This window comes from Hipposideros armiger, unplaced genomic scaffold (assembly GCF_001890085.2).
Source record: "Hipposideros armiger isolate ML-2016 unplaced genomic scaffold, ASM189008v1 scaffold_443, whole genome shotgun sequence".
Taxonomy (NCBI): Eukaryota; Metazoa; Chordata; class Mammalia; order Chiroptera; family Hipposideridae; genus Hipposideros; species Hipposideros armiger.
In genome coordinates, this window is record NW_017731793.1 from 431,726 (window position 1) to 443,894 (window position 12,169).

The window sequence follows — 12,169 nt, forward strand, 5'->3', positions numbered from 1 at the left end:
GGGATCCGAACCGGGGCCCTCTGGCATCCCAAGCCAGTTCTTAACCATCATGCCACTCGGCCAGCCCTTCTCAGAATTTCTTGTGATTCCACAGATTTCTTAACATGTAATTTACGTAAATTATGTGTTCTTGTCCTTTGCTCATTTATTTACCCATGGAGTTCTTAGATTTCACTCTACTTTTAATATACTAATAATGATGAGTCTAACATTAATAACTAATAATTCACTTAACCCTCCCAAGTTACCCTATGATTTGGAAAATGTAATGTTATTTGAGATGAGGAAGTTGTGAAATAGAAAAGTTAAATAACTTGTCCAAAGTGAAAGACATGAGGTGGTGGAGTCTGTTTGAACTCAGATGCCCGATTCCAGAGCACAGACCTTAACTACTGTGCAGTGCTGCCTTCAACATGGTAGTTAAAGATAAGGATCCTTTAAATCTTATACAGTTTAGAACAATTTATTCCTATTGTCCACACCTGATCTGTCTAATCTCCTTTCTTTCCCTTATGCTTGTTTTCTTGGTTTGTTTATTTTTAAAGCTCAGGAAGATAGTCATTCTCCATGCAGAGATTAGAAAAATATTAAATACTCCAAATAGTGTTAGTTTTTAATGGTATGATTTTTAAAAGGTATTTAATCATTAATTCTTTTGGAATTTACTTTGAGATGTGAGTAATGATTTAAACTGATTTTCTTGCAAATAGCTATTCAACTAGCCCATCACCATCTGCTGAATAATAATCATTTCTTCCCCCTCACTGGAATAATTTTGGAGAGAATCTTAAGCTTCTTAAGATTCCTATGAAGAAAAATCTACAATACTGCTGGTTCAAGGGACTCAGCAATCAGAAATTTCCAACAAACATTTACAAAAATATTCAACCTCATTTTTAATAAAAGAAAAACAATTAAAATGTCACTTCTCCCCTATTTGGTTAGCAGATTCAAAAGTTCAATACCCAGAATTGCTGGAACAAAAGACATGTGATAGAATCGCTAAGCTGTCCTCCAGAGAGACTCAACCAATTTACACTCTACCAGCCGTCTTTGAGAACATCTGTTTCCCCACAGCCTTGATCACAGTGGGTTTCAAACTTTTTGATGCTTGCTACTGTGATGAGCGGGAAAATAAATGGAATTACTTACTTTTCAATGTTCACATCTCATACAATGAATAAAAATGAGTACCTTTCCCTATATCTAAGAGACATGTTTACATTGCATTTTCTGTGAACTATCATTAACCAGATGTCAAAGCACTAATGTTTCAGCTTGCAAGTTTTTATCTCCTGAGTTCCAGAGTTCTTCCATTCATTTCGTTACGTCATTTTCATATAAATCTAGAGTATTAGCTGTTTATAGGCAGGCTCTTAATTTTTCTTACCGCTTTTTATGTCCAAGGCCTTACAACCCCCTTGATGGCATGGAACAGACACTGAGAACTATTTATTAAATGAATGAATTTATGTATGTTACAGTTAAAAACTACCAACAACCTGGTGACAGATTAAATTCTTTACAGCTCCTCCTATTGATGGGTGGATTTATTTCTCCACCTCTTGATTCTGGGCTGACTCGTGATTTGCTCTGACCAACAGATTCTGGCAGAAGTTCTGGGATCTGGCCTTGGGAGACCTTGTACCTTCTGCTCTGGCTCCTTTGGAATATTTCCACCATCATGAGAAGCCCAGTCTTGTCTACTGTAGGACGAGAGGCAACAGTATGGAGAACCAACTATAAGCTGTTGTGAGGCCACAACTTGAGGTGAGCAGAGCAGACCCATCCAGCTGCGCCCAGCCCAATGGTCTTATGAACAAATCTGTGGTGGTTGTCTTAGGGCCCCGAGTTGTGGAGTGGTTTGTTATGCAGCAATAGATAACTGATGTGAATATCAATGTCCAATATGAGACTAAAGATAATGTGGGTCATCCTTACCAGGGAACATTATGTAGTGAGATTTGGAAAGATGTTCAAGACACATAAATAAAAAAGTTTCAGTCTTGAGAGCTCAGAATCTAGACCTACAAATGTCAGTGGCCCGGACATTCACACAACCCTGTGATGCAGGTATTATTACTAACGCTACTTTATGAATGGGAAAACTAAGGCCCAGAGAGGTTAAGTGGTGTGTCCAAAGTTGATACAATTAGTATGTCTGAGCTGTGGACTGAACCCAGGAGAGGTCTGGCTGCAAAGCCTATACTTTTATCACATGATGCTGTAGCACTCACTAGCACCGCCAACTCCATTTTTCCACTTTACTCTATTTATACTCCTTCCCTGCTTCTTTATTATATTCATCTAAAACCTACATTTTAAAATTTACTTTCTGGATTTTAGTGGTGTTAATTATTATCTGACTAGACCAATTTGAAAGTTCATAATCCTAACATAAGGAAAATAAGCTAAAAAAAGACTTACAAATAATCTGATAACAAAACCTATGACTAGCTATGGAAAAGATTAAGGATACAAACAGGGGAGAAGCCTGAGAGGTTTGTTTACTGTAAAGTCTTAATTATGTAGTTTTGTTATATATATATCTCTTTAAAAAGGCAACTCAAGGGCCGGCCGAGTGGCGCGATGGTTAAGAACTGGCTTGGGATGCCAGAGGGCCTCGGTTCGGATCCCACATATGAAGGCCAGTGACACTGCCCTCCACAGCTAAGATGCTGATGAACAGCTCAACCTGGAGCTGAGTTGCTGTGAGTCGCCGGCGACGGCGTAGGCGGCGACGGTGTAGGCTGCAGCCCCTGCTGCAGTGGGTTGCCATGGGCTACCTATGTAGCCAGCAGCCAGCAGCCGCAGTGAGCGGCAGTCCAGAAGCTGGCGACTGATGTGCCTTGTCCTGGAAGAGCACAATGATGGTGCCAACTTGGGCCAGTGAAGCAACGTCCTGCACAACTAGACTGAAGAAAAAAAGGAGAGCAACTTGTCTGTTCCCCTTCCCCAGATTCCCCAGCGCTGTTTCTCTCCCCCAATTCCCCAATAAAATCTTTAAAAAACAAAAACAAAAAAAAGGCAACTCAAGATTTAGGTAACATGCTTGGGACAATATAATACAGTCATGCACTGAATAATGATGTCTCACGACAGACTAGATATATGATGGTGGTTACCTACTATATAGCCTAGGTGTGTAGTGGGCTATACCATCTAGGTTTGTAAGTACACACTCTATGATGTTCGCACAATAATGAAATTGCCTAACAACGCATTTCTCAGAATGTATCCCTGTCATTAACTGGTGCATGACTGCATACAAGCCAATCTAACCAGTTACATGTACAATGCATGTGAAGTTCTAAATTTTAAAAATCCTACAATTAGAATACATCACATAATTATAACTAAATAGGTAGAAGTTCTGTACTCATTGGTACAGCAAAATGTTAAAGGTTATCTTGGGATGCTGGTAATTAAGAGTATTTCTTATTCTCTTACCTATTCTTTCTTCCAAACTGTCTACCATGATAATATACCACCTTTATATCAGATTTTAAAAGATAATTACTCCTATATCCAAAAGAAATTCAATTTTAAACCACCAAGTGTTCCTAAACCTTGACTCAGGTTAATACATGAAAGAAATTCAACACTGAAGTAGACTGCTATTAAAGTTAAACACACACACACACACACACACACACAGATGCAAAAATTAGAAAAAGCTAAACTTTCAAGAGAAGGTTGAATGAAGTTATTTATTACAAACTCAATAAAGATAAACCAGAAGTATGTACTTACATGGAAAAATACTCAAAACAATTCTATTAACAGTGATCTTCAGGGAATCATTATGAAAAGGGTTTTACCTTCTTAGTAAAATATTTCGATAATTGTTGAATTTACAAAAATGTTAACTTTTATAATAATTATTTTTAAAACTTAAAATTTAGGTAAAAATATGACTATGTATCAAGATAGAGAAAAATATGGAAGGACAAGTACCAAGGTGCTGGCAAGCCACTAACTCTCTCTCTGGTTCTTTATTCTGAATCCCTCTTCCACTTTCAAGGACCCTGGTAAGGACACTGAGCCCACCTAGATAATCCAGAATAATCTCCCTATCTGAAAGTCAGCTGACTTTAAGCAATCTTAACTCCCCTTAGCCAGGTAATCTAAAATATTTAGAATCTGGGGGGACGGCCGAGTGGCTCAGTTGGTTAAGAGCTCGCTCAAGAGTTTGAGCTCTGAGCAACAGCGGTTCGATGCCCAGCCTGAGCTGAGCTGCCACTGAGCTGCCAACAGGTGGCAGGATGGCTCAGCTAAAAAAAAAAAAAAATCTGAGGATTAGGACCTGGACATCTTTGGGGGGCAGGGTCATTATTCTGCCTACCACAGCTTTAAATAATAGCATAAAGTTAAAAAAAAACAAAGTTGTTTAATACATTTAACAGACACATGTTAAATAGGAATAAATGATAATACAATTATTAAACAAAGTTAACTTTAAAAAAATCAAAGAATAAAATCTAATGTATCACCTTTTTCTTTTATGAATTGTGCTCTTGGTGTCCTAAGAAATTTTCACCTAACCTAAGTTCATGAAGATTCTGTCCTGTTTTCTTCTCAAAGTTTAAGTTTTAGGTCTTATATTTAGGTCTTTGCTCCCTTTTTCTTTTTTTGCATATGGCTGTCTAATTATTCCTACACCATTTGTTGAAGAGACTGATACAGGCAACAACAAGGATAAATCTCAAGTGGAGGAACCCAGACATAAAAGTCTACATACTGCATAATTATATTTATATGACATTCTGGAAATGGCAAAACTATAGGGATAGAAGTCAGATCAGAGATTGCCAGTGACTAGGGGAGGGAACTGAGTACAAAGGAGCAAAAGACAACTTTTGAGGTTAATGGAAATGTTCCATTATCTTGAATGTGGTGGTACATGACTGTCTATACATTTGTCAAAATTCAAAGACTTATACAACTAAAAAGGGTGAATTTTACCTTCTATACAGTATTCTTCAATAAACCGCACTAAAAATGATCAAACAAGATAAAAAAAGGTGTAATTTGTTTTGCAGAATCCTAGACTTTCTGAACTCCAAAAATGTGAACTTAATCCCAGTTAAAAAGTAGCAAAGAAACTAAAAGGCAGAAAACTAGACAGGTAATCCCAGATTCCCTTACCCTACTATCACCGCTCCCAAATAAAAAGGGAAGAAAGCAATAAAGAGTGAGCACTAAATAGGCATTACCCAATAGCTATAGGCTAACTTTTCAGGTTAGTGACCTAACGATTTAACAAATAAAACAAACAAAAAGCTAAGCCTAAGAAAAGTAATCAACAAAATAATATTTACCTTTGGAGTCAGCATTTGGGAACAGCCTGTTCCATGGCACCTTATTTTTGTGTGGAAGAGAAAGCAAATAGTTTCTAGCTTTTAAATTGATTATGCAATTCAGGTCTTCCTGTGATGGGGATCCAAGAATACCTATCAGATAAAATAATCTGTTAATTATCAAGACCAATGTAAACTGACCACACACCATCAGCTATAGGGCAGAACCAACCCTGATAATTAATGTCTTCTCACACCACCTCCCAATGCTTACTTTTCTTAACAAGTTTTTACAAGGGTTCTTAACATTTTATATCAAGGAAGATTAGAAATTCATGTCTGTTATAGGTTAAAGAGTTGTGAGAACTCTTAATTTAATGAAGTGACTCTGATGTAAACAGTGGGCAGGTAAACTGAGGAAATCAAGCCCCTAATGTGTCCAGGACCCTTACCCAGAATGTGGTTCAGTTGGTCGAGATAATGCTTCCCAGGGAAGATGGGCCTATTGGAGAGCATCTCTGCCAGAATGCAGCCTACAGACCAAATATCAATGGACTTGGTATAGCCCTGCAGTAGAAAGGGAGAAAAAATTAAGAATGCTATCTGGTGTGACATGACACATGAGATCTTCCTACATGACAGGCACATGGCTGACAGTTTTAGTTTCTCCTTTGGCTCTAGAATTCAGAAATAACAATAAAAAAAGAGCATGGAGAAACCAATAACTTGGCTTTCTTAGAAGATGCTGAACAACCAAGATTACTTGATTTTATTTCTATCTTCAAAGTTGATTAACTTATTATTAAATTAGAATTCCCAATGTATACTTCATTCTTTTTTTCAAATGACTGAGGAAAAGAATTAAAATCATTATAAGCTGGGGCTGGCCAAGTGGCATGCTGGTTAAGAGTTGGCCAGCTCTGAGCAGCGGGGCCCTGGTTCGGATCCCACAACAGGGCCAGTTACGCTGCGCCCCCTACGGCTGGGATAGTGAACCTGGGACAGCTCAACCTGGAGCTGGGCTGCTGTGAGTCGCCAGCGACAGCGTGGGCTGCAGCGGGGCAGCAGTGGACTTCCATGAGTGGCCAGTAGCCAACATGAGCAGCCATGAGTGCCGTCCAATGGCCTGCGACTGACTGCCTCACCCAGAAAGAGCGCAATGATAATGCCAACATGGGCCAGTGAAGCGACGTTCTCCGCGACTGGACTGACAAGCAAAAGGATAGTAGCTTGTCTGTTCCCCTCCCCCAATTCCCCAATAAAATCCTTAAAAAAAAAAAATCCTTATAAGCTGAAGCTGGAAAAAGGAAAAAGCAGTAACACCCACTGCTGTAGAACATTTGTGGCCGACTCACTCATTTTGGAAACCTGGAAACCAACTCAAAAGAAGAGGCACTGTTACACTTCCAGAATATCTTTATATAGTTTGCAAATCATTTTCAAAAAAGTCAAGCTAAAATCCCTTGATCTCTGCAAAAAAAAAAAGGTATGTGCTGGTTCCATCATATTTTACCAATCTGTATTTCTTGTCTTCTTCTTTCTTTTTTTTTTTTAAAGATTTTTTATTTTTATTGGGGAATTGGGGGGATGGGAACAGTGCTGGGGAATTGGGGGAAGGGGAACAGACAAGTTGCTGTCGTTTTGTTCTTCAATCTAGTTGTGGAGGACGTTGCTTCACTGGCCCAAGTTGGCACCATCATTGCGCTCTTCTCTGGCGAGGCAGATCAGTCGCCGGCTTCTGGATGGCCGCTCACTGCGGCTGCTGGCCGCTCACGCTGGCTGCTGGCTACATACGGTAGCCCATGGCAACCCACTGCCACAGGGAGTGCAGCCTACGCCGTCGCCGGCGACTCATGGCAGCCCAGCTCCAGGTTGAGCTGTTGTTCAGCATCTTAGCTGTAGAGGGCAGCGTCACTGGCCCTCATATGTGGGATCCGAACCGGGGCCCTCTGGCATCCCAAGCGAGTTCTTAACCATCGCGCCACTCGGCCGGCCCTTTCTTGTCTTCTTTTTCTATTCATTTTTCAGGTGCAATTTTTCTTTTAAAGAAATTCTATGAAAAGACATGGAGGAATTATCTGTCTAAATCATACAACAGTGTAAAAAAAATGTTTCTCCAAAGGGTGTAAGCTGAATTTTATGGAAAATGCTAGGTGTAGTAATAAATGGAAGAAGAAATGTGGAGAACAGCTAGAGAAAAATAAAATCAGTTAAATATTAAGGTTTAGAAAAACACAGGAACATTTTTTTGAAAATCAAATAAAGAATTAATGATCAGATCTACAGCCATGATAAAATGGGGTTGAATTTCAAAATAATTCTAAAATTCTTGTAATCCAAAATAAATTCTGTTTTGCGCCATAACGAAATAAAGAAGAGCATTTTAAAAACACAAAAAATAAATAACTAAAAGGTCTCAGGGCTCCCTGGAGAAATAGCTGTTCCAAGTCTGGGACAGGGAAATATTGTAACGTAAACCTGGGGCATAGGTGCCTAAAAGCAAGGAAGTACAGTGGAGACACATCAAAAGTGGCTCCCACTGGAAAATCTGGGACAATATAAGCATCAAGATACAGAATGGTAGATAAGGATTATAAGCCACTGAATAAAATAACCATGAATAAACAGAGAGAACTAAAATATAGACAGAATGAAAGAGTTGTGAAATCATCAATGGATGGTAATACTAGTGGGTAAAAGTTTGAAGAAAATAACTTACATAGTCTTGAAGTATTTCCCCACAAATTCCTGAGTTATTAATATAATAATTATTACTATAATTAACCATAATTATGGTGGAGACTTAGAAGACACCATCTTAACCAAAAGACCAACATGTACTCCACTGATATCGACATAAATCAGATGTGCTCCAAAATAATGCACTGAGAACATTGTTCCTGTGGTATTCATGCCCAAAATGCATACCACAAAACTGAGGTGCATTCTACAAAATAGCTGACTTGCAATCCTTTGAAAATGTCAAGATCAATAAAGGCTGAGGAACTATTTCAGATTAAAGGAGACTAAAGAAACAATGCAATATGTGAGCCTGGATTGGGGTGGGAGGTGGTGAGAAAAGGTATCAATATTATTACAGGAAAAATATCATAAATTTTAATAGAAATTGTGCATTAGCTATTAGACTAGAGTTAAATTTCCTGCTTTTGATTAGTGTACTATGGTCATATTAGAGAACATTCTTCTTGTAAGGCAGGGTTTCTCACCCTTGGCACTACTGACATTTTGGGCTGGTAAGTCTTTGTTATGGGGCTCTTCTGTGCACTGAAGGATGTTAAGCAGTATCTCTGACCTCTAACCACTTGATGTCAGTAGCAGTCCCCTATCAGCTGTGAAAACCAAAACTGTCTCTAAATACTGCCAAGCGTTGTTGGGAAACACTAGGACCACTGTTCTAAGGAAATAATAACTGAAATGTAAATGGTAAAGGAGTACAACTATAAGTTATTCTCAAATGGCTCAGAAAACACACACACACACACACACACACAGAATGAAAAAGCAAGCAGGACAAAGGATAAAGAATTGCTGAGTCGAATCTGGAGTGAAGGGTATGCACAAATTTTATCCAGCAGCAATCCAAGGGTGGGCCAGAGGCGCATGTGGCTTCTCTCTCAGGATCTGAGAGGTGGCACTACTTTTATACTACTACTATGATGTTGTTTTATTTTCACCCATCTCTCACAAGTCAAATCCCTGAGAGGAGATTTTTCCAGAGGCTATGTGATATTATACATGATATGTTATACATGACATACATGTGATATTATACATGAAATGTAACCATATTCAGAAAACCTGCATAATAAAGTGAACCAGTATTTTCCAAATGCTTGACATTACGAAGCCATGCATGGGTATAAGTGTAAGCGAGATCAATGGATTTTAATAAAACAGTACAAAAAGTTCACTGGCATGGTTTCAAATTCCACGATGCAATTTAACTTATCATTTGTTGAATTGTGGTGTAGCATCAAAGAAGAATTGCAACAAGTAGCTGAAAAGGCTACTAACATACTCCCTTTCCCCAACTATGTATCTGTGTGAAGGCTTTTCTCTATTAACTTACACCAAAACAACATACTTGACAGCCTGAATGGAGAATCGGATGAGAATCCAGCAGTATTCTATTAAGTCAGACACTCTTTTCACTCAAATGTTTTTATTGTGGAAAAATAAATGACAAATATTTTGGGCCGGCCGAGTGGCGCGATGGTTAAGAACTCGCTTGGGATGCCAGAGGACCCCGGTTCAGATCCCACCTATGAGGGCCAGTGACACTACCCTCTACAGCTAAGATGCTGAACAACAGCTCAACCTGGAGCTGGGCTGCCGTTGAGTCGCTGGCGACGGCGTAGGCTGCAGCCCCTGTGGCAGTGGGTTGCCATGGGCTACCGTATGTATCCAGCAGCCAGAGTGAGCGGCCAGCAGCCGCAGTGAGCGGCCGTCCAGAAGCCGGCGACTGATCTGCCTCGCCCGGGAAGAGCACAATGATGGTACCAGCTTGGGCCAGTGAAGCAACGTCCTCCACAACTAGAGTGAAGAACAAAAGACAGCAACTTGTCTGTTCCCCTTCCCCCAATTCCCCAGCACTGTTCCCATCCCCCTAATTCCCCAATAAAAATCTTAAAACCCCCCCAAAATAAATGACAAATATTTTTAATGACAAATATCTAATTTATGCTAACATGTAGTAGGTTTATTATTGTTGTTTTAAAATTAATACTTTTTAAAAGTTTCAGTTTTAATTTCTACATAGTAAATATTGATAGATAAAACCCACACAAACAAAACGTGCTTAGGGTCTTTGATAATTTTTAAGAGACTGAAGGACCCAGGGTCTTGGGGCTAGAATGTTTGAGAACCACTGCCTTATAATTTTCTTAAAATGTTTCTGCAAGTTGAAAATTCCATCAAAATGAAATGTTACAAATTCATACACATGCACATAGTGCTCTAGCTGCCCAAACTGGGACAATATGAGTATTAAAAAAAAAAAAAAAAAGATAATGGACAGCACATTAAAAAGAAAATGCATGAGTCCACAGTAATGTTTTAAAAACAAAGGTGGGAGACAGAGGAAGAGAAAGAGAAAAAGGGAAAACTCTTCTTCATAGAAGAGTGCCAGCTAATAAATGTAAAAGGAAAAATAATTTAGAAAAATCACCATTTTGTGAAGCCCAATACTGTAACTAAAGAAGCAAGGGTTATCAAGGTGTAAACCACCAGGGGAAAAGGCTGCTGGGAAACAGAAGATCCACATATATGGTTTCCAAGAATTTGTGGGGTTTGTGCGGGAAAGGTATGACCTAAACCTAGTCATGCGGAAGCAGTCCGAAGAATTCAGCATGCAACTATTCTGCAAAACAACTCACTGGTACTCTGCAAAGTATTCCAATGTCAAGAAGAAGACAGGAAGGGAAGGAGGACTGCTTCTAGACTGAGTACAGTACATAAAACTTGATGAAATCATGCACTGGAAACAAAAATTGCTGTAAAGAAATTTTGGGGAGGGCAACTGGGATGTCGCTGAATCAATGCTGATTATCTCAGGTGTGCTAATGGTATCATGGCTGTGGGGTGAGAACACCCCCCTTTTTTAGAAGTGCCCCAAAGGGTCTAGAAATAAAGTGTTTGTTTATGTTGGTGAAGTGTCAGAGGGTTTGACAAAAAAGAGAGAAAGGAAGGGAGGGAGGCAGAGACAGAGACAGACAGGGAGATGTTAATAGTTGGTGATTCTTATTATCAGGGTATACTGTGTTCACTGTACTCTCAATTCTTCTACGAGTTTGAAAATGTTTTAAATTAATAAATACATTGCCAGAAGTAACATTTTCAGGCTACCAATAAAAAGAATTTCACTATAGTTAACTGTGAAGGAGGAAGGAGAGCTGGACACCTTGAAGAACAGATGCCACCCTTCCTGGCTGCTGCCCCCTGGAGGGTGACAGAAGCAAAGACAGTGGCAGCAGGTCAAGTTGGGAAGGAGGATATAAGACTTTGAGGCTAACCAGGATAAAAACCACAGACAGCTCTCCTTTACAACTAGCAGGCACCAAACACATGTATTTTAATACCTCTGGTTTGGAATGGCTGTCATGTGGCCAGTCCATAGAAAGAAACTGGTGTGCAGGATTATTTGTAATACAGAATTATAAGAGAATCAACATAGCATTTTCTTCTTTAAAACATGTTACACCAAATCCTTCTTTACAATGGAATTTACTTTAATGGAATTTTCCTTTTATAACTGAACTAAAGAAATGTATGATATCAAGAATAACTGCTTTAGACAATACAAATAGGTAACTACAATATGGTCTCAGGGATAGAAAAGACAGTCTGGGGAATATAATCAATAATGTTGTAAATATTTCTTAGGGGGCCAGATGGACTCACGTCTTGTTAGGGAGACCACTTCATAGTTGGTGTAGAGGCCTGACCACCACACTGTATTTCTGAAGCTGATGTTGAATAATATTGCATGTCAACTATAATTATATATACATATAGTCACGGGACATGGAGTAGAGAGTGGGAATGGAGTCAATAGAATTGTAACAGATAAGCATGATATCAGGGGTGGGAGGGCAGTAGATGGGGGGAGGGGGGTTGTTACTTTGGGAGGGTGAAAAGGATAACTATTGCATTGTTCTGTATACCTGAAACTAACAATAAAAAAAAAAAGGAAGGTAAATACATAATTAAAAAAAGAATTTACATTGGAGTAAAGATAGTCTATTTAATAAATGGTGCTGGGAAAATCGGATTGACACATGCAAAAAAATGAAAATGGACCACCTACTTACACCATATACAAGAACAAATTCAAAATGGATTAAAGACTT

General features: G+C 39.0%; 1 protein-coding gene across 1 annotated transcript in view; it reads right to left on the minus strand.

The window, feature by feature from the left end:
- MAPK1 (mitogen-activated protein kinase 1) overlaps positions 1 to 12,169 on the minus strand; it is a 104,964-nt gene that overhangs the window by 15,433 nt on the left and 77,362 nt on the right. Inside the window, exons 5-6 of the mRNA XM_019665450.1 lie at positions 5,753 to 5,867; positions 5,322 to 5,453 (exon numbers count right to left, since the gene is read on the minus strand). Coding sequence (XP_019520995.1) covers positions 5,322 to 5,453; positions 5,753 to 5,867 — 247 coding nt within the window. The remainder of the gene's footprint in view (positions 1 to 5,321; positions 5,454 to 5,752; positions 5,868 to 12,169) is intronic.